The sequence below is a fragment of the Strigops habroptila genome, chromosome 2 (genome assembly GCF_004027225.2).
Source record: "Strigops habroptila isolate Jane chromosome 2, bStrHab1.2.pri, whole genome shotgun sequence".
NCBI classification, from domain to species: Eukaryota; Metazoa; Chordata; class Aves; order Psittaciformes; family Psittacidae; genus Strigops; species Strigops habroptila.
The window spans coordinates 116,293,973-116,315,807 of record NC_044278.2 but is presented as its reverse complement, the minus strand read 5'-3'; the positions used below and the strand labels follow the sequence as shown (position 1 = coordinate 116,315,807).

Genomic DNA, 21,835 nt, shown 5'->3' with positions numbered 1-21,835 from the left:
AAATGTTTGCCCATTTTTTTCAGCTATATAAAAGCTCTAATAAACTATGTTGTCATCCCTTCTTGACCTTCAAGTCTAATGAATAGTGTTATTCTCTCTTCTAAGCCTTCTTTTTCTATGATTTCAATATACAGAAATCTAAAATAAGTACATTAAAGGGATTGCAGGTGAAAATATTCATAAAACAAGCTCTTTTTTGGTGGCAGGGAATAAATAAACATAAAATGAAACGTGGAAAACCAAAACAAAATATTATATTTCAAATCTTTGTTTTAGTTTTGTTTTGCATTATGTGTTAGCTTGTAATATCATTTTTAAAACTGGCACTCCAATTGAAGTAAAGCAGTTGACTGATATGTTGATTTTCCTTTGCCTGTTTTATTCAAGGAACTTCCTGATTTGATTCACTATGAAAGCAGATTAAGCTGTTTGAAATAGTAGAATTTAATGTTAAACCCCTGTGTAGTGAGATATATATATGTATATAGTGATATAAATAAATAGCAATAATTCCACTTGGGATATCTTTTGGGATTTTGTCCTTTTCATGTTCTTTTGGGACTTTTCTGACTACATTTTCTTATTAACAAGTAATTTAAATTGCAAATCCTATTAATGAGGACCAAATACCGACTCCTGATACATCATAAAAGAACAGAAAACATAAAAAAAACCTAGTACGTGACAGGATAGAAATGTCAGATATAAACTCACTTTAAGTATACATATTCTGAAGGAAATGGCTACCTTTTTTCCTTTGATTTATTTTAAAATAAATTTAAAGATGAAATCTGCCAATGGCACCTTTTGCAACTTAGATTTATTAGGACACAAAAAAGGGTCTCCATGTTTTTTGGTATATAACTGCAAATATGTTCCATATATAGACTTTTCAAAGCCAGCACTTTTTACATAAAAGTACTTCTGAGAAATAGGGAGCATTCAGAAGCCACAACAAGGAACAGAATGGGTCCAGAATACCTGATTAACCACTTATGCATATGACGCTAGCTAGTACAGCTTGTCAATACATATCTAAAGTGCAGGTGTTCAAATTATTTCACAGGCAGGTCAACTCTGATAGCATGCAGAGAGTTGTCAGAAGGTTTGCAAGGGTGTTGGAAAATGCAGATATCTGACCTATTTCCAGGTGAGTGCTGAACACTTGCAAATGAGCAGCACTGATGTGCGAAAGTTAGTGAGGTGGGAGGAACTGGAGACTTGAAGGCATTCACGCAATCAGCATAATAACTAAAACGCTTCAGAAACTTTGGCACAACAACTGAATGCACTTCACTTGGAAAATACTGTCTCCAACAAAGTACTTCAGAAGCTTTGGGAATAGATGTCCTCTTAATGTTATGTATTTTGGGGTCTGATTCATCAAGCTTTTTGGGACATAAATTTGTATTGAATATTGTTGTAAATACAGTGAAATAAAAAATTAATGAAACATTTTTTCAGTGGTTCCATGACACCTTATTTGTTGGAAAGTTCAAGAACAGGAAGTGTTAAGATCCTACGTTTCACTTTTGTAATAATATTAAAGAAGAAAAAATGAGGACAGGCAGTACAAAAATGAGATATCATCCTACATTTGTTCAGACAACTAGACCGCATCTCATAATACTAGCTAATCATCTGTAAAAGAAACTCTTCAAAACATTTTCTGCTGTACCATTTAATCATCATTTTGGTGGTTTAAAAAGTTAATAAGGCCACAGTTTTAATAAGCTAATAAAACTGAAAAGTATCTATGAGAACATTGATGTATAGGGCCAAAATATTATTGGCAATTGGGATTTGACTAATGCTACGTTCAACATTGAGTGTAATAGTTTGCATGGTAGCAAGGGAAATTAAATGACACAGTCCTTCCCAAGGGAGCTGAGGAAGAACCAGCCTAATTTAACACCACCTGGAGATTATCAGCTTTCCAAAATACAGATGTATGTTCACAGGTTGTGGAAATTCTGACATAGGCAGTTTTCACTCCTATTTAGTGAGGTTGCAATTAGGACAAATTGCCAAGTAACCATGCCCAAAAATAAACACGCTTCCCAATGCGAAGCACTCATTCACTGTTTATCTCAAGGCCTAAGAGCCAGAGGAGCTTCTGAGTGAGGTTCACCAGTGTCAATATCTCAGGTTTTGGGTAGTTAGTATCAAGCATATGACACCATTAAAGGGCAGTCCACCCTTTCCTGAGCAGCAGAGATGAGATGAATCACTCACAAAAGAGTATTTTCCTTGGTGTCAATAATCATTCACACAGTTGTGATTAATGTTTGCAGAACTTTGCTCATGCAGAGATGTTTTATAAATAGTAAAATGTGTTTTTCCCACACTATGCATGATAGTTTGATGTGAATAATGTTATATATATAGCCGCTGACTTTTAGATCAGTGATCCAACTGCAACAAAGGTCAATGACAAGTTAAAATCATTCTCACTTTCTCATTGTCAACATAAAAATGAGCTGTAGCTCTCAGTTTGGTTCCCAGGAAGCATTTCTTTTCCTCAGCAGAAAATCACAGCTCCAGACTCAATAAATTGTTTTCCTTGTTGGTATTATCAGCTGAGTAGCAGAGGGTTGAGAGAAAATGCAGCACTAGTGACTAGTCTGCTCTTGTAAAGGTGGTTTACGCAGGGATGAAGATGTGTTTTTTATAAAAGAACCTTTATTTTGGGGAGTTTACATTGCTACTTCATCAGGAAACTTACAGCAATGTAAGTCTTTGGCTATCTATCTAGCACTTAATCAAGTACTAAAAAAGATGGAAAATGAATAATCAAATGGTTCTAAATAGGCCATATCCCCAGCTGGATGTTGCTGAGCTGAGGATTTGGCCTACTACACATAAAAAACTCTGGAAAATATTTATTTATATAGTCAATCAATCCATTTGTTGGGTCAGGACTTAAAAAACCCTCACCGCCTAATAATAAAACTGCTGTGTCTAGACCAAGCTATTTGCTTGGGATTGTCTGTGAGTTTTGTTCTGTGTATCATTTCATAATAATGTCTTTCATTTCAAAGTTAACAGTGGCTCATGATTGCCTTATGATCTGGGCTGCATCTAATTTTAACCAGGATGGGTTTTGCTTTGTCCTCATTTTCTAATAATTAAGAACAACAGAAAATGTACCATGACATTGTTATTCAGCTGACAGTCATCTATGCAGCCCTCCTGAAGGCTAGTTGTTAAGACCAAAGGAATTTAGATTTTATTTTCTTCATGTTATTTTGTACAAGACATGAACTTCCCTCAGTTGAAAATATAAAGAAATTGAAAAAAAGTTGTTACAATATCTAGACTTTTTCAAATAGGGATTCTCAGTGACCACAGTAGGGATTTAACCTTTTAATCAAGCTTACATTATTGCAAGAAGGGTGGCTTTGAGCATTGGTATTTCAGTCTGCAAGAAATTTGTTATTGCTTCAGAGAGAACTTTACTAGCTTCTAAAGATTCAAACTTCCCCTTTGTCTTCCCCTGCTTTCTACAACTATAATAACTACCAAAAAACCTCACTAAGAAGAAAGGAACAAAATGCTGTAGAATTCAGCACAAAGATAGGCAGACACAGCCATGAGACACAACAGATGTATCCAGCAGAACAGACAAGCAATAACTTTCAAAAGCAATAAAGTTTGAGGTATTCAGGTTAAGACACGTAGAATCTTGATTTTCAAGAAAATCAAATGGACTGGTATTAAATTTCCATCTAAATCACTGTCTGGTGCCCAGAGAGTCTTCTCTGCCATATAATATAAATTTGAATTTTTATAGCACTTTTCAGCTCCTAAGAACTTTTCAGACATTACTAACCCTGCCAGATATACACTATAACATGACAGAAAACAAATGCCTGATAGTTTAGGCATGGACTCTAGCTTCTATTTGCAGAGACTGAGAGCCCAGTTAGCTTATTTAAAAACTGAGTGCTCAGATCACTTCAAAATTAAAAATATGCATATTCTTTCAACATGACTGCGGAAGGAGACCCCAAAATTACAATAGCGCCAACAGAGAATCATTCTCTCCATCCAACAGAGTAAGTACTGGCTGATTTCCACATTTAAGTTCAAATGTGACATTTTCTTACCTGTCCGAATTAGAAATAAGCAATTTTTGGGTGCCTGGGTCTAAAAGTAGTTCTACAGATAATAGAAAACTGTGCATATACCCCTTTGTTTCCTGCAATTTTGCTAATTACCTGCAGTTCTATTCACCATGACCCACTCATTGCCTTGGTTTGGGCTAAGCCCTATGAGACTTGAACTAAGAAAGGCTGTGCTGGCAGGCTTGCTTGGCTCTTCAGAAAATGCAGGTGTTCAATTTCTGTTAGTTTATTTTTAAATAGAATAAATGGAGATGATGACAAGCTGTTCCCTCTTCATTTCAGGTAAGATATGGCCTAAGGAGCGGTGGATTTGCTCCCTCAGTGTACCTGCAGATAGTGCACTTTAATGGGATATTCTCTTCCTTCCCAGCTCCTGGCCTGAAAGTCATTTTACCTTGATGTGTTGCCATCAGATCAGAGAGCTGAAGGAGCTTCCCTTGGAACCATAAACTCCTTGGTTCAGAACTAGGCTGATTGTGGAGAGGTGAAAAGGAGGAAATACTGATTTTAATGATAGCGTCAGTAAAGCAATTCATATAACAGCTTGATGCTTCTCTGTACACTGTTTATAATGACAGCTACTCTGTCTGCTTGCACCAAAACCAGGGCTTTATTAAAGTATCTGAAAACACAGATTACTTTGCTACAATTATGCTGTACAGAAAGGCTGTAGAAGGATTAAGACCCAAAGGTCCAGAGCTGCTTTTTTGGTAAGTGCCCTGCTTTAGAAATTTTGAACTCAACTCTCAAAGGATGTCAAGCATGTGCAAATTCACCTAATACAAATGTGTTTCACTGACCTGTTGAACACCTAGTTGTACTAAATTCATCTTTTTGTTAGTAAAACTTCATAGCTTTGGAAAGAGGGGACTGATAAAAATAGTAGATATTTGAGACTTGAAATAACTTTTCCACCACCAGCAAAAATTGGTTTGGTACAAAAAGAACGTTATCTTCAGAGCTAATGGTCTGGGTTCTTCAGCATGTCAACAGCAAGATTATTTTTCAGGTTTATGCACACAGAACATTTGTATTTTCATTTAAGACGAGCCATTTTTCCACAAATGCTGAAAATTCAATACCTATCTCTATACCTTCTTCACAGTAAAAGAAGCAGGAATGCTATTAAAGTTTATGAAGCTTTTTTATATGTGTATAGATTGTGTTCAGAGAACAGTTATGGGATGGCAGGGTTATAAAGTTAACCACTCAGATTTAGGAAATGCAAGAATTAAAATGGTCTAAGCAATTTTATTGCAGGCCCTCTGTAGCCATATATTGTAATGTAGTGTAATATAACTCAAATACATTGGTAATTACAGTTATTTTTGTTTTCACAGGCCCTCTGTTTCTTTCAGTCACGTGGAGTGGTACTTCATATGGCATTTTACATTCAGCATATGTCTCCATGCATTATTTAATGCATGCAGTGCAAACTGTGCTCCATTTGCAGAATTATTAATTGTTTAATTGAATTTACTGTTATACTGAGCCTGATCACAATATCCAAGCATAATACCATTAATATGAATGAATTTCTTTTCACAATAATTTTCACTTGTGTGATTAGACCTTTTGCTCATTTAACAAAGGAATTAAGGTCAAATGAATCAACTAGTTTCTGTGTCCAGTTTGCAATGTCAAGAATGAACTTCATCAAAGGCTTACATTCAAACACTTAAACCCTAAGCTGTCTTCTGTCCCACTTAGAAAAAAAGGAGAGAAAATCTGCCTTCAGTGAGCAGTTCTCTGATAATTTTTTATATATACATATAAAATAAATTATATTGTGATGTTCAAGGTATGAGCAAGGGAACCTCGTTGACCTGCTTATACCAGAAGTTTTGGTTTTAGGTAGCCAATGTCATCTGATGCCAATTCCATCTTAGACTGACTTCTTGGAGGGCACAGGATTCCATTGCGTTTTTTCTGTGCAAAGCCCAGCTCCCTCTGTTTTCAGCTGAAGCTGGTGATGTTTAGCACTTCTGCAAAAACTGGCCACCTGTGTCCACCAAGACCTTACAAAGTGAAGAATATCTCAGTTCTACACCTGTGGAAAGTAAGGTTTTGTGAAATGCATAGCTTTGCATGAGATTTCTGTGGCAAAAACAAGAACAGAAGGTTATCTTCAATAGCATTCATCAATCTTAGCCTGAGGGCATCCTTTTGCCTCATGTAGCCTTTGTCCAGAAATCTCCAATTTCTGTAAGAAATTATACTGGAATCCAACAGACATAATTCTTGTGTCCTTCAATACACAATTCCCAAAGGACTGCCCTGTCTGCACAGTGAATGTGATAGGGTTCATGAGGAAATCATGCTTCCTTGACTGCTGAGCACTTTACTAAGAGGATTTATCTTTCAAACTATGAATTGAGTCTAAATTTAAGAACTAGAGAATCTAGTTCTCCTCCTAGATTTCATTTAAATGTGAGATTGCAGGAAAAGCAACGGTGTCAATAGGAACGCTCATGGGAAATAGGACTGTGTGACCCCTGAGTAACACCACTTATCACTGGTTTTAAGACAAATGCTTTCCCCGGGGGTTTCACAAGTGGTTTTGTGCACCACAGCAGCACAGATGTTGAAGTTCTTTGCCTTTTCTGTTTTTACCACCTGAGCTTTGGTCTTTATCCACATTTGCTCTGATTCCTGCTTTGATGATTTTTCTATTCCTTCTCCTTCCTGGAGAAATCTCAAGTCAGCCTTCCATGCATTTGACATTACACATTAGAGATCCCTTGGCTTAATTTAGCATTGGCTGGGAAAGATCCCTGTAGTGGATTATGTATGTGTCCAAGGAAGGAGAGAACTCAGGGGAACATTTTAATCTTTTTCTTATTGGTAATGCTGCCTCAAGGAATTACTCTACTGAGTAGGTGCTAATGCACCTATTTGTGAAGGCTGGGAGCTCTATAAGGGCATAATTTACCTTCAGACACACCTGTAAAAAAACCCTAATCTTGGTCAGTGAAGGATCAGTACAAGCAAAGGAGCAGGATGGAGACCAGGAATGCACAGGGGAGATAGCTGGACATAAGATGAACTCATGTGCATCGTGGAAAAGGCTTCAGCTCTAGAGAATATACCCAGAGGCTAACCTTCCATAGAGACTCCCTTCAGTGGGACCTTTTGGCGAAGCATAATGAACAGTGGAATTAGCACAATCTCATAGCACCCCTTCAGTCTGTGGGCTCTACAGGGTGACCATGACAGGGTGCTAACTGGGCAGGCTGGAGGGGACAAAAACCCCACCACAACTACATCTACTCAAGAGCCATGAGGGCTACGATTTAGAGGACAATTTTGGTTATCCTCTGGAGTAACTCAGTAGGTGCTATCCTATTGACTGATTCTCAGAAGGGCATTGGGAAATAGAGTAATGAAAATACAAGGTTAAAGCTTTAAATCAGTAGTTAGATGCAAAACAAACAGATACAAATCACTTACATTTTTTGTTTATTGTAGTTAGATAACTATGAGGAAGTCACTAGTACTGTAAACTAGGAAGAGGAGTCCTACTTTTTGTGTAAATTCAATGAAATAGGGCACCCAAAAGTGAAGACTGGTTAGACGGTTTCAGGTACAAAACACAACTGGCCTGCTGTGTTGTGTGCTGAGCAAAGCTGAACTAAAGTCTGTATTTTGGGTACAGATAACAGTGGTTTGTGTTTGTTTCTCTGTATTGTTTGTTTCTCCGTATCATCTGTCTCAGGCAAGAATAATATTTATTTATTACATTACATGATTACTTTTCAATCTTCTGGTGTAAAACCAGGGTGTTTGTTTTGCTGTGCTGCTTTCCCACCGCAGGCTTATTGGCAGGGAAACTGAGACGCAGCAATTGGCATTTGCCAGCTCTGTCTCACCAAATGCTCAGTAGTAACCTCAGCACAGCCGCCTCGTGCCAGAAGCTGTTTTCACTCCTTCAAGCAAGGGGTGGAAAAGGAGAATTTGTGAGGCTCAGTACTTCTGTGCTGAGGGACAGCAGGAGCAGGATTGGAGGGATCAGGGAATGGGAGTGGTGGGGACTTGGGGCATCAAGGGCTGCGTGGGGAGCTGCAGGGGGAAAGGAGGTGTGAAGGAGGGAGCTAATGAGGCATGGAAACTTCTAAAGTGGTTGTGGAAACATGGACATATCTGAAAAAAACCCATATTTTGAATGGAAGAGTTGAAAACTATAAAAAAGAATGTGCAGCTGATATTGCAGGATGAAAGGTAGAGAGGTGGCTGCAGCCTGATGCTCATAAGTTGTATGGTTTCACCCACATCTTTCCTTTGCTCCTCTTAGATAAACAATCAGTATTAGCTGGACTTGGGGTTTTTTTTTGAAGCTACTGATTTTTACAGTCTGCAGCCACATTCACCATTTAATGCAAGCAAAGCCGCCCTCTCAGAGTGTCTTTTTTTACACTGGTACTTCGAGTTGAAAATCTATTTTAAATTATTGGATAGCAAGCAGCAACCTCCAGAGGGCTAAACCAATGCTGTTAACAGGCCCAAAATGTGATGCAGCATATGGAGCTGAATACCTCATGGTACAGATTTGCATGCAGGCGGTTTTAATTAGGATTTAGAATTCCTTGTGGAATGCAGCATTCTGGGCTAGTCTCAATCTTGTCAATACATAATGTTTTTGTTCATGCCGAAGCCTGCAAAAACCAATAGGTTCCTACTTTCTTGTAATTTTTGATGCTTGTATGAACTGTTAAAAGTTTTCTCTAGCTGCCAGCTTTGTATATGATCATCACCTGTTTATATGTACTTAATGTAAAAGATTCCCGTCTTTTTTTTCATAATGTGGTACCAGGTCAGTTAGAAGCAAAAATCGTTTGAAGTTTTGTGACATTGCATAGCTACTTCTTTTTTCCTGCGACACTACATAGTTCAGTGAGAATATGCCTTAACTCGATGGTTTTTGTGCCATCTTGTGAGCGAAAGGTGTAATTACGTCCAGCTAATACAGGGGAGAGGTACTTTGGCTAATGTCCATTTCACTACTTCTTCATCATGAAAAGTAAATTATTTAGGGTTTCCAAAACGAGATGAGGATAATAATGTAAAACATACTTGTTCCACTGTATTGTACTAGGATTTCTTTTTAAATGGGCATACATGCCCTACCTGTGGGCAAAAACCTGCTGATTTCAGTAAACTGAGAGAAGAAATCACAGATTTGCCTCTTTTTTTTTTTTTTACCTTCCGAAAAAAGGGAACTTCTTGTTGTATGGAATGGAAAAGCAAATTCTCAGTATTCAGCTCTGATACTGTTCCTTCTGTGAAACAATTTGGTTCTTACAGGGTACCTCTTGTTTCCTGAAAGTCACTGCGTGTTTCTCAGAGATAGCACAATATAAATTATACAAAGCACTGCTAGCTATTGCAGCGACACAAAGAAAAGCCTAATTCTTGCCCTTAGAAAGTCTGCTGTGTCCTGGAACATTTCGGGGGGTGGGGGGGTGGAAAATTACAAAAGCAGCAGCTAACCTACAAACTTACATTTAAATAATAATTATTATTATTACTGTTAAAGTCAGTGTAGTTGCACTACAGGCTGAGAAAAGCAGGCTGAAAAGTCTCCCAAAGTTCTGCCACTGCTTAATTAATTGATTCTCTTTGTGACCTTGAGCAAGTTGTTGTATTTCTGTGCCTAATTTTAGCCACATTTAGATGATGCAAATACATTTTTTCAACAGGATGTTATCAGGCTTGACTACCACTTGTAAAGCTTTTTGGGCTTCTTGGATGAAAGGTATTGCTGTGATATAGTGACAAGCTTGTTAGAAATCTACTTGATAAGCAAAAGAGCAAGTCATTCACAATAAGTATAATTATTCAATGATTTAAGCTTCCTAATCTACTTCCACAGCCTTGGCAAGCAGATTGTGATTTCTTCCATTTTATATAATGAGAAGAGGGTTGTTTTTTTTTTCTCTTTTTACTCTATGCATTGATTGCAAATATTCAGAATTCAAGCTGTGTTGCTCATTTGCAATCAGTTGGATGAGTAACATTATTTCTACTCATGTTTGGATGAATGCCCAATGACTTGTGTGTGCAAATTGTAAAGTTTGTTTTCTCAAGATACTCATCTGTATGACATTGAAATTTGCTGCCTTTGGAGAGCAGCGCCAGTAAAATTCAACACATTGAAGACCACTGAAAAAACTGAGCACAAAAATAAGACAAGAGGACACTAACGTTTTTAATGACACTTTGCAGATTAAACTTTTGTCCAAGTCTATTAGGGTTTTAGTTTTTGCGTGTTGTTAATACCATGAACAAATCCAGTGTATTGAATTCTGGACCTAATACCATGCAAAAGGGGGATGATGTTCAGAGGCAGCTCCAATGTCAAGGTTGCAAAAGATGACTAGCAGTGGGGCTAATCTGCATGGGAGTTGCAAAGCACCTCAAATCCTGGGTCAAGGGGAAAGACGGCCAAGCAAAATAAGGTGATCAAAGGCAAATGATGAGAAGCAGATAGCGCTGGACCCAGTTGCACACATTGTCTATCCCCAGATTGCAATGGGTCAGCTGGATCTGTTAGAGATTGTTGCTCATGGGGGAAATTTTCTGCAGTAATTCCTTTCCCCATAGTCTCTAAGTTATATGGGTTATATGAAGCTTCTAAGGTACAGAAGTCTGGCCCCTCCTGAGAAGGACCATAAAACAGACAGTATTTCATACTTGAAATGCTCATGTGTAACAGCTAAGTATTGGTTTTGTTTCCTTTAAGAAACGTATTATGCTAGCCAGAGTATTTTCAACAGTCTGGCTTTGAAGAGACGCTGGGAGCAGGATCCACTCATGAATGGATTATCATCTCATAGCATGTTGTGGTACCTTTTTTTCCCCACCATTAATATCTATCACCTGTATCTACTATAAAGCTTGAACTGAGTGAAAACCAACATCACTTTTTCGCCTGTGTCGTTCGCACATGTCAGGGTGTCTTCTTGTATGTTAAGATCCTTTTTAGAACCAGGAGTCACTATCTGCTCTTACTACACATGTTGTTGTAGAGCCTTGTGACTCCTCTAACACACTTTGCTCCACCCTTTTGCAGTAGTCCTATTGTAAGCAGAAATAATGTGTGACGTATTGCAGCGTGGTCCAGCCAAAAAGCCATGTAGAGAACAGGGATATGTGCTTTTGAATGGCAACTCTAGCAGGACCACCTTCAGCAGCTTAGGGCACAGGTCAGCTTGAGTTGATCTAAAATGTTCCATTTGCATTTTCTGCAAAACAAACCGATGGTAACAGCAAAAGAATACTGAGGATTTTTACAAAAAGTAGTTCTTTTTGGCCCAAAATCAAATGACAAATGCCCAACTAGCTTAATTCACTGACAAGCTGTCAAAAGCAGGTTGTAAGAACATCCATATTTCCATGCAGGCACAGCAGTCTGGCTATTGTAACTTGTACTGTAACTTTGTTTAATTTATTTTCTTTTAAATTTTTCTTTTTTTCTTTTTCTTGAGAGCTGGCTTTGTGGAAATTTAAGGCTTTTGACCATTACCTTCTGATTGATTCATATCTTCAGTCCTGTTTATCTGACAACTCTTTGGCAAACACAGCCTTAGAAATGCTCCTTTAGACAGTATGATGCAAGGAGCAGTGATGCTGCAATGATCTCACATTGTAGGGAGAATGATCTCTTATAAAAAGGCATGTTCATATTAAAAATTCACAGCAGCACACTCCACTCCCCCATTATAGGTAATTACAGAGGATTTTAAATATCTGATGCTAGTTGGCAACGTACAATACCCTGTCAGCAGCAGGCACTGATTTGTAATTTAATTATCATAAGAGATCCACCTGTTCTTTTGTCAAATGAAGAGTAACATTTCCGTGCAATCATGCTTTTCCCTCCTGAAATTTGAATTAACCCTTAGAGAAAACTCTGGTTTCTAGGGAATGGGGTAATTGCAAAGACACTTGCAGGACTCTATCATAACATAGCAATAGAAACAAATGAGGCATTTTTGCAGGAGAGTCTTGATTCTGGTTTGGTATTTTCAGTCTTACCATTAGCTTTTTACTAATGTCAAGCTGTTTTGGTTCACAGCTGAGAGCATTTCAGTGAAGAGGTGCTGTGGGAAGAAAGATGCTTGAAAATCAATGAGTTTGGTGCTGAGAACATGAGGCAGACACATAACAGGATTGACCCATACTTTGTGAAGGCTCATACTTTGTGAAGAACAAGGAGGCTGGGCTTGGGATAGGAGGGGAGATGAAGGCAAACAGCAAAGAGGAAATCTGTTCTGTAAACTTCCCAGTTTACGGCACATGAACATGGATATTATTGAATTTGTCATGGGAATGTGCAGTTATTGGATGAAGTGATCGATGTTAATTATAAAGCATAGGTTTTCATGGGAAAGTCTACCAGTGGAGTTCCATGCAAGTGTTCTGCTTTTGGGGAGCAAAGGGCTCGGGGTGAAACAATATCCTCTGGGCCTTGGTTCTCATGCAACAGCAACATTGCAGTGCTATGATGGGGAAAGGCCTTACTGATGGTCAAAGAGATGTCCTCTTTTCAGTGCCACCTTACACAGCTTGTGCTGTCAAGCTGCACAAATGATCTAGACAGAATAGTGTAAATATATATATATGATGATATATATTGATGATCGGAGACCTGAAGCACGTCTCCTATAAAGACAGGCTGAGAAATTTGGGGTTGTTCAGCCTGGAGAAGAGAAGGGTCAGGGGAGACCTTAAAGCAGCTCCAGTGTCTAAAGGGGCCTGCATTAGATCTTAGAAGCTCTTCCCTGTAAGGGTGCTGAGGCGCTGGCACAGGGTGCCCAGAGAAGCTGTGGCTGCCCCATCCCTGGCATTGTTCAAGGCCAGGTTGGACACAGGGGCTTGGAGCAACCTGCTCTAGTGGAAGGTGTCCCTGCCCGTGGCAGGGGGTTGGAACTGGGTAATCTTAAGGTCTTTTCCAACCCAAACCATTCTGTGACTGTATGATATGTAGCATAATATTTGTATCGGAAATGTGGCCGGAAGGACTAGGGCAGTGATTGTCCCCCCGTACTGGGCACCGGTGAGGCTGCACCTTGAATCCTGTGTTCAGTTCTGGGCCCCTCACTACAAGAGAGACATTGAGGTGCTGGAGCAGGGCCAGAGAAGGGCAAGGGAGCTGGTGAAGGGCCTGGAGCACAAGTGTGATGAGGGACGGCTGAGGGACCTAAGAGGATTTAGTCTGGAGAAGAGAAGGCTCGGGGGAACCTTATTGCTCTCTACAGCTACCTGAAAGGAGACTGTAGTGAGGTGGTGCTCAGTCTCTTCTCCCAAGCAACAAGTGATAGGATGAGAGGAAATGGCCTCAGGTTGCACCAGCGGAGGTTAAGATTGGATATTAGTACATATTTCTTCACTGCAAGGGTTGTCAAGCATTGGAACAGGCTGCCCAGGGAAGTGGTGGAGTCACCATCTCTGGAGGTATATAAGAGACGTGTAGACGTGGTGTCTGGGGACATGGTTTAGTGGTGGACTTGGCAGTGCTGGGTTAATGATTGGACTCAATCTTAAAGGTCTTTTCCAGCTGAAATAATTCCAGTTCTATGACAAAGCTTCTTATGGTTTCTGCCACTGCTGTCTTGTCTCTTTAAAAAAACGTTGCTGGACATTTTCACTTTACCAGTTCCCTGGGAGATGAGCTGACTCTGGTAGTCTGTGCTTATTTCTCCTTTTTTATTATTACTTCTTATTATAATATTTATTATTTCTCTCTTTTTTTTTTTTTTTTTTGAAAGAATATTCAGTGGCTTCATAAAATAATTGATTGCTTGGGACTTAAATGACCTGTGTGCCAAGCCTTAAATGCGGCATTGGTTGGAGTACCATCTATTAGACTGATGGCTTCTTGCGCATATATTATTTGTCTGCTGCCAGTCATTTTATATATTCATTAATTATCTGAAAAGTGAGTACGTGAAGGGTTGCAGGCATATCCCAGAAAAGAAGAGAATAAATCATGTCATATGGGTATTCTGAAAATAATTGGCGACTGCTGAAACATTTCCATACATGAGAGTGAAGGCAGGAATAAACAGGGATGATTTCCTTTGGAGTGATGAGTAAATGAAGTAACACTCCAGAGCTGAGTGGTCAAAGTGAAATGCAGAGATCTGCTTCACAATGTCCTTGTGAGCATAACTGAATTTAAGACTTCTCATTTTTCTTATATGGCTATCCAAATAAGTCTTAATCTTTTGTCTTTTAATATTTGATTTTCCTTATTCCAATATTTTGGCACATACCTGTCAGCTGAAAACAGTATTTACAATGACACTGTCCCTCCCTCTCATAGCCAAAGACCTATGTCTCCTGGTTTACACTCTGCTCTTGTCCTTCTGCTCTCTCCTGTAATGCCTCAACATTGCCCACAAATGTGTTAGGTCATGTGAATTCATTTGGTAGCCTTCTCCTTCAAAACAGCAGTGTCTGTATGTGTTGAGTGCAAAAAACAAGGCTTTGGCAATGGGGATGCAGGCACCTCTATGAGGAGAGGTCAGGCCTGGCCCTACCAGGCACAGCTGATTCCAGTTGGTTCTAATGGCCCCACTACAAGACACAGCTGGGCCTATCAGCCGTGTGGATGGTGCCATTTTAAAATGGGTCTAAGCTGAAGGACAGATCTGGTAATTTCATTTTTAGGGTTATATTCCTTGTTTTTATGAAGTTTGTTTTGGATCTGAGACAAGCTGCTTGCTTCTTGTTTCTCATGTTGTCTCTCCGTGGAGCACAGAGCTATAACACCTCACACGCTGATTAGTGTTCAGGGTAAGGAGAAAAGTTTACTGAAGAGTAATTTTCTGCTTGAATATGGCTCTGTTGAAGTGCATGTGTGCTCTCCAGCATCAGAATACGTGGTGCTAAATGGAAAATGACTCAAATATTTTGTGTAGAAAGGCTGTAGAAGTGCAGTTATTAATATGGGGGTGTGAAATGTGAGCTGATGCTACAGCTCAGCTGATCAATGTGTGGTTTTTTTCACTGTCAACCCTTTCCAGTATGTTGTTTCAGATGTCTATTTGATGGTGAAAGTTTTGTGTGTCAGTATGATATACCCTATTTTCTCTCTTTGATGAAATGTTAAGAAAAGGATGAGGTATTCTTTCCAGACCAGATTAGAAAATCCAAGGATTATATTGATTAATGTCTTATCCTTCACCTGTTATCCCATCTTTACTTGAATACATGTGCATTGCCTCCTTAAAGCTAATTTGTTCTTCCTTGCTATCTTTCTTCTCTAGAAATATCGTTATCAAGATGAGGATGCTCCACATGATCATACTTTGCCTCGATTAACCCATGAAGTGAGAGGCCCAGAGCTGGTTCACGTGTCAGAGAAGAACTTGTCTCAAATAGAGAATGTCCATGGATATGTCTTACAGTCGCACATTTCTCCTTTGAAGGTAGGATCATATTCACTGTGGCTTTAGTCCTCAAATATGAGAAAACAGGTAGTATGAAATGCTTGGAGAAACTTCTTGTATGAACAGACAAGCTGCTTTGTGAAAGGTCTTATTGAAGACTGATTGTCCTGTGATGGGTTTTTAAGGCTTGCTGTAGTGTAACAGGTGATGGTTTAGTTGGTAAAGCTTTGTTTTGAGATGTGAGCTTTTTGCTTTGAGTGAGATTTTTGCTTGACCAAAAAATTGAGCAGTTCCTGGCAAATGAGCCTGTCTTTCTGTATGTTGAGAAAGGAATAATGCAGGTTCTCGGCCTCAATATCATGGTGATTTTGGAATGGCAAACTTCCTGTCCTGATTGTCCTTCAGAAATTGAAAAAAATTAAATGTAACCACCTGATTGAATCCTAATTTTTTCATTTCTCAAAAAGCTATATTAAAGTGATAAGTTATGCTTAAAAAGGGAGCTCATTTGCCACTATTCAGACCCTTATTACTGAAGTACTTGTTGTTTTCTGTGGGTTTTATTGCAATTTGGTGCGATGTAGAGGCATCTCTCTGTTACCTAAGGCAGCTATTTATAAAATACAGAAGGTTTTCTGCATATGTGGCTGGTGTCCTCTGATATATCTTGCTGGTTAAAAAATGCTTATCTTCATGGTGAACCTGCATATTAACCAAAAGGAAATCCATTCCTGAAAATTACATTTGCTCTTTAATAAGACTGCAATAGCTTGAAGATGTTCTTAAAACTTCTCTAACGAAAGAAGCATAGATGGAGTAGTAAGCATGATGGTTTTCCTAATTTATTTTCTATTAGGTCTGGGAAGGGGGGGGAAAATTAATATTATTACTAGAAGTGGTGATATTCAGGGTAATGGTTTTATTCTGGCAATTAAATAAGTAGCAAGCAAGGTTTTGCTCCTTCTGGTGCTCAAAGCCTATGAAATAGGCATCACTTGCCTAGCAGAGTGATTACAGTGTGGTTAAAAGTGAAAGGAAATATTTATTATTAGAGATTGATGTGAATGCATCTGGTGTTCATTGAGCCTTCATGGGATAGCCATGCAAATTAATCTTTGCTCTCTGCACTTGTTGTTCCTGTGTATAGTTTGTGTGTTGTTTGTATTTTCACATTTTAGCAGCTTTCTGGGTTGCTTACCTAACTTATACTGCAGAAGCCAATGGTATCAAGCAGTGATGTATCTTGTTACACTGAAGTAGATCAATTTAGTTATTTGGATGGGATTATCTCTGTGGCCTCTGTGGAACCTCAGGGGACAATCGCAGACAAAACAATCCCTTGCCTGGAACAGAAACATCCCTGTTCCTCTAGAGATTCTTGAGTATTAAGATTGTAGTGGTGCTTCTTATTCATGAAAGTCAAAAATAGGTAATTTTCTTCACATTTGGAGACTTTCAAATAAGGCTGCATGATCCAAGCTGTTAATGTAATGATGATAATAAAAAGCTTATTGTGAAGTGATATGAAGGGTATCCCCAGACATCTACAGCTGCCTTAAAACAGCTCCCATTCTAAATTGCTCTTGTCACTGGAGAGAGTTGTTGTCATCTGCTGTTTCCTGAAGTGAAGGGAGGAGAGGAGCTATACAGTGGAAATCTGTGGAAACCTGTGTCTTCTGCAAGTTCTATCCTTAGCCTGAGGATTTCTGTCTTCTACTTGGTCTCTTTGAAGTTCCTGCTTTCTTTCTCCTACAGACTATGTCTTCTCTTTTGACCTCTGGTAGAGAATTGTCTTAGGAGGCTGGAATAAACCTTCTGCTAATGCTCACGGCACTGTGATACCCTTCCTGTATAAAATACTGGCTTTGAATTTACTTGTTTCTGGGAAATGACGGAAATACCTGTTTGGAAGGTTTTTGTCATGGAGATTTCTACATAGTTGAGGAATAGTACTCCAAACTCTCCAAAACCCAGTCAGAATTGGTTGTTGTCTTGAATTATAGGCTTCCTGTCCTATAGTCTGATATCGTTAACCATTCTGCCCTCGTCTCAGCAGTATTGTGTAACCATGGCTGCACTGAATAATGGCTAAATCTGAGGCATACTGCCTCTCAACCCATAGCATGCCTTCCTAGGGAAACATAAAATACTGGTTTTTAAAGATTGGCTGGATAAGTATGCCTGCTACTTAAATATTCCGTTGCCTTGCATGAGAGGTGAAACTGCTGGAATCCTGCTTTGAGGATATATAACAAATGCCAGGGTACAAATACAGCCTGTCAACTTCTTAGGCGTGAGGAGAAACTGGCAATTGCAGTGGGATAAAGCTGTCAGGAAACTCCACTGAGAGCTGTTTGCATTGGAAAGGTTGACTTGTTCTGCCCCAGTTTTCTGAATACAGGTCAGAGAATTTGGTGTAAATGGAAAATGTCTGTAAATGAAAGTAACAAGTTTGCTTGTACCAAGAGAGGGACCACATCACCTTCTGTGTGTCACTAGGACTGTCTGTCTGACCAGCTACCCAGCTGGCAACATGCTCCATGAGCAGGGGGTGGCTACCTGGCTAAGCGGGATTAAGTTGCTGCCTGACCGTGTTTTGCTGCCTGAAGTTACCTGTGGGGTCTGCAGCACCAGGGTGCACTTCTCAAAGAGCTTTTGAGGCAGTCTTTTGTGTTTAGTGGCTGCACAATGATCTGATGAGAGGATCACTTTGCCCAGTATTTTTATGTTTGAAATAGTATCATAAAAGAAAAATGCTTGAGCATAAAAATCTGGTGGTTTTGGAACGGAAGTGTTATCCCAAGGCCAAGCCACATATCTATCTTAATCACATCACTTTTCCAAAGTAACTTGAGTTTGGCAGAGAAAAGTGTTTCTTGTTTCCATACATTTGTGTTCATCTAGAAAGAAACCTGCAAAGATCCTAAAACTAATCTTTAGGGTGTCTGGTTCCAGCCCCCACAACTGACTGGTACCCACAGCTATCTTTGGAAGTCATAGGTGTGTTATACCTTGTCTGTACAGGTAAAAATGCTTGGTGCCATCACCCTGCCTCTGCTCCCAAGTTTCCAGTGAGCATCTCAGTTTGCATCATAAGCCAGCTCAATAGCTTGAGCTCAGCCTTGCATCATTACAGTTAAAGGGTTTGTGGATGGTTGAAGTTCATGCAGAGAGACCACAGGCCTGTCTGTACCACTGTGTACATCTCCAAGTAAAACGTTCCAGGGATTCTTGAAAGATTTTCTAACAGGATGGAAGAGTTCAGCCCATCTTTTTTTAACATGTGTAGTTCAAAATGCCTGATATGGTCCATGTTGTAAAGAACAGAAGAATCTTCAATTTGATATCAAGTTGCTGTGTACAAATTGTTCAAGAACTTGGTGGTAATTTCATGTTTCAGTTTGTGGTTTGATGTAGTCCAGAAATATCCTAGTGGAGCTCATCATTATCAGTTACTTCAGAAGGTTGTTTTTTTTAGATACCAAAATATAAAAAGAATTCTTTAATAGCCTTACACTAGTTTTGTGTGCTGAGTAATCAGAAATCTGGTCTTTAGGCATTCTGAAAGTCTCTGTGAGATACTTGGATACTGATTAGGATAAATACTGATTGGGAATGTGAATAAGATTTGACATTGACATTAGACATGCCTTGTTATATTTCAAGTACCTAAAATCTAGTGTGCACTAGCCAAATTACTACTTTTCAGAAGGCAATAATAAGCAAAAACAGTTGAGCTGAAAACTAGATCCTTTTCTCACTGTGGTTTTTACTTTTGTAACTTGGTTTTGTTGCATTAACTTTACTTTTCTATTGTCCTGTAGCATTTCCCATACACTCAACTCAGTCTGGAAAATGTTTGATTTAACTTCTGTTAAAGCTTTTTCTACTTACTAGTTTGAAAAAGATAAAATTTACAGCAGCTTCAGCACCTTTGAGTGCTAAAGTTATAAATGAAGCTTTCAATTACATAGCTCTAAGATTTGGGAAACAAGCTAACTTTCGAGCAGCTTTGTGAAAGAGAGTTTCCATAGTAAGACGATAGATGTTCTTTGTAACTTGTGGAGGTGTCGAAATTGCGTTTTGTTAATCTGTTAAAGCGAAACGTATGTCACGTAATGAAAAGATCGTTTAAAATGTTCTTGCACTTCCCCCCATTTGACACTAGATGGTGCGGTAAGCTCAGAATCCTTTGGTCTGCACCTATAAAGCTTCGGTGACATGCTATGGAGATTATTCGTATCTGTCCTAGAAAGCGCTAATTCAGTAAAAATGCCTTTTTAGAATCCCTGGTGTGTTGAGAAGTCTGGATACAACACCACTGTGCCTAAAATTCTGACATGCAAGTTCTGTCACTAAATTGAATGCTTCTCTCTTTCCCTTCCTCCTGAAATAGAGCTAATCAGTGTTCATTAAATAAAAAACTGGCTTCTAAACGAACCTTATTAGTATTTTTGTGGTATTAGATTTATTTTTAAATGTATTCTGCTTCCTTTAGATAAACTTAAAAGTAAAAATCCACATAACGGTCTTGCATCTCCTTGGTTGCCTGAACACTTGAAATGTCAGGCTATTCCAACTATCTTCATTTCCTAATTTAATGCAAGACTTGAATGTAAGCATCAACGGCAGCTGTGCAAAAACAAGTAGCCAGGTAAGTTACTGTTATCTTAGCCTAAGATATTTTCAAACAAGGAAGCTCAAACTTTTTCAGTTACCTCCTCTTTGATGGTCTCACTTTCTAGGAGGGAAGGAGCTGCTCTGGATTTTCCTCCTTTCCTTTCTGTCCCAGGGTGCTGTCCTGCATCTCAGCAGGGTTGCTGAAAGCTTACAGAAAGTCAGGATTGATGGAATGACTTTTGAGTGGGGGAAAAAACCATCTCCACATGGAGCACATGGGAATTTCATTTGTGAATTTCCAAAGTTAAGGTTATACATGAATTGCCATTTGTGCAAATTGCTTTTCAGAAGATTTGCTTCTGCCATCGCCAGAGCACATTGATTCTATTTGTTATTTTAGCTTTATGATGGCAAAAGCCCCTGTCTTACCCATTACTTGAGATTCTCTGTATCTAGAGGGGAAAAGGTGTTTTGTTTCTGCTTCAAGCTGGATCTTTCTTTCCCAACTCCTATCTTCTTGTGAGTGTGTAAGGTGTGTGAAGGACACCCATCAGTTGTCTTTTTATCCACCTACGTGCAGGAAGGTCATTCCTGTGAAGGCTCCTGGAGTCTGGCACACCCTCTCTTCAGTCTTTAATGAAACAGCCTTTTTGTCATCTCTCAAGCCTTCCGTGTCCAAGCATGAGTCAGACCTCACGACAGTGGCTGCCGTGCTTATGTGGCAAATTAACAGAGACAAGGAAAGAGGCTCTGAGGCTGAGCCTGGATGATTAATTAATCCATGAAAAATGTCTTAGCCTGAGCTTCCTGGAAGCTGTCACAAAGAGTAATTCTTTGTTTCTAAAAACATAGATTAGGTAAGATCTATTTATTTCATTAACATTGACATCAATAAAAATTGAGTTCTAAAGAGAATTTGGACAAATAAGGTCAAAACACTCTATACTAGTTTGGGGTTTTTTTGTTTGCTTGGTTGGTTGGTTTTTGTTTTTTTTTTTTCACTTACAACAGTTCCCTTTCTTAATTAGACAAATTTTTGGACTGGATTTTTACTACTGAACACTCTATTTAGAATAGAATCATATAATCCCAGAATGGTTTGGGTTGGAAAGGACCTTAAGATCATGCAGTTACAACCCCCTGCCATGGGCACGATGCCTCATCCTAGACCTTGTCGCCCAAGGCTCTGTCCAACCTGGCCTTGAATGCTGCCAGGGATGGAGCATTTACCACTTCTTTGGGCAACCTGTTCCAGCACCTCACCACCCTCACAGTAAAGAACTTCTTCCTTATATCTAACCTTAACTTCCCCTGTTGAAGTTTAAACCTATTCCTACTTGTCCTATCACTACTGTCCCTGTTGAAGAGTCCCTCTCCAGCAACCTTGTAGGCCCCCTTCAGACACTAGAAGCTGCTCTGAGGTCTCCACGCAGCTTCTCTTCTCCAGGCTGAACAGCCCCAACTTTCTCAGTCTGTCTTCATATGGGAGGTGTTTCAGCCCCATTATCATCCTTGTGGCCTCCTTCGGACTTACCCTTGCTCCGCTTATACAAAGTCATGCGCTAGTCACAGACACTGCGAAAATGGCAAACTCCGAGGCTCTCATGATGTTGCAGTGGATCACTCAAGGCGTTGCTGCACAGAGCTGCAAAACATCATTAGGAAATACATTCAGTAGGCCTGTTTTACATGAGC

The 21,835-nt window shown here is 39.3% G+C and overlaps 1 protein-coding gene across 27 annotated transcripts in view; it reads left to right on the top strand.

Moving 5' to 3' along the window:
* DLG2 (discs large MAGUK scaffold protein 2) overlaps positions 1-21,835 on the top strand; it is a 997,741-nt gene that overhangs the window by 442,838 nt on the left and 533,068 nt on the right. For all 27 annotated transcript variants that reach the window (XM_030474393.1, XM_030474424.1, XM_032919710.1 and 24 more), the window contains one exon: positions 15,398-15,559. In XM_030474393.1, the coding sequence (XP_030330253.1) occupies positions 15,398-15,559 (162 nt within the window). The remainder of the gene's footprint in view (positions 1-15,397; positions 15,560-21,835) is intronic.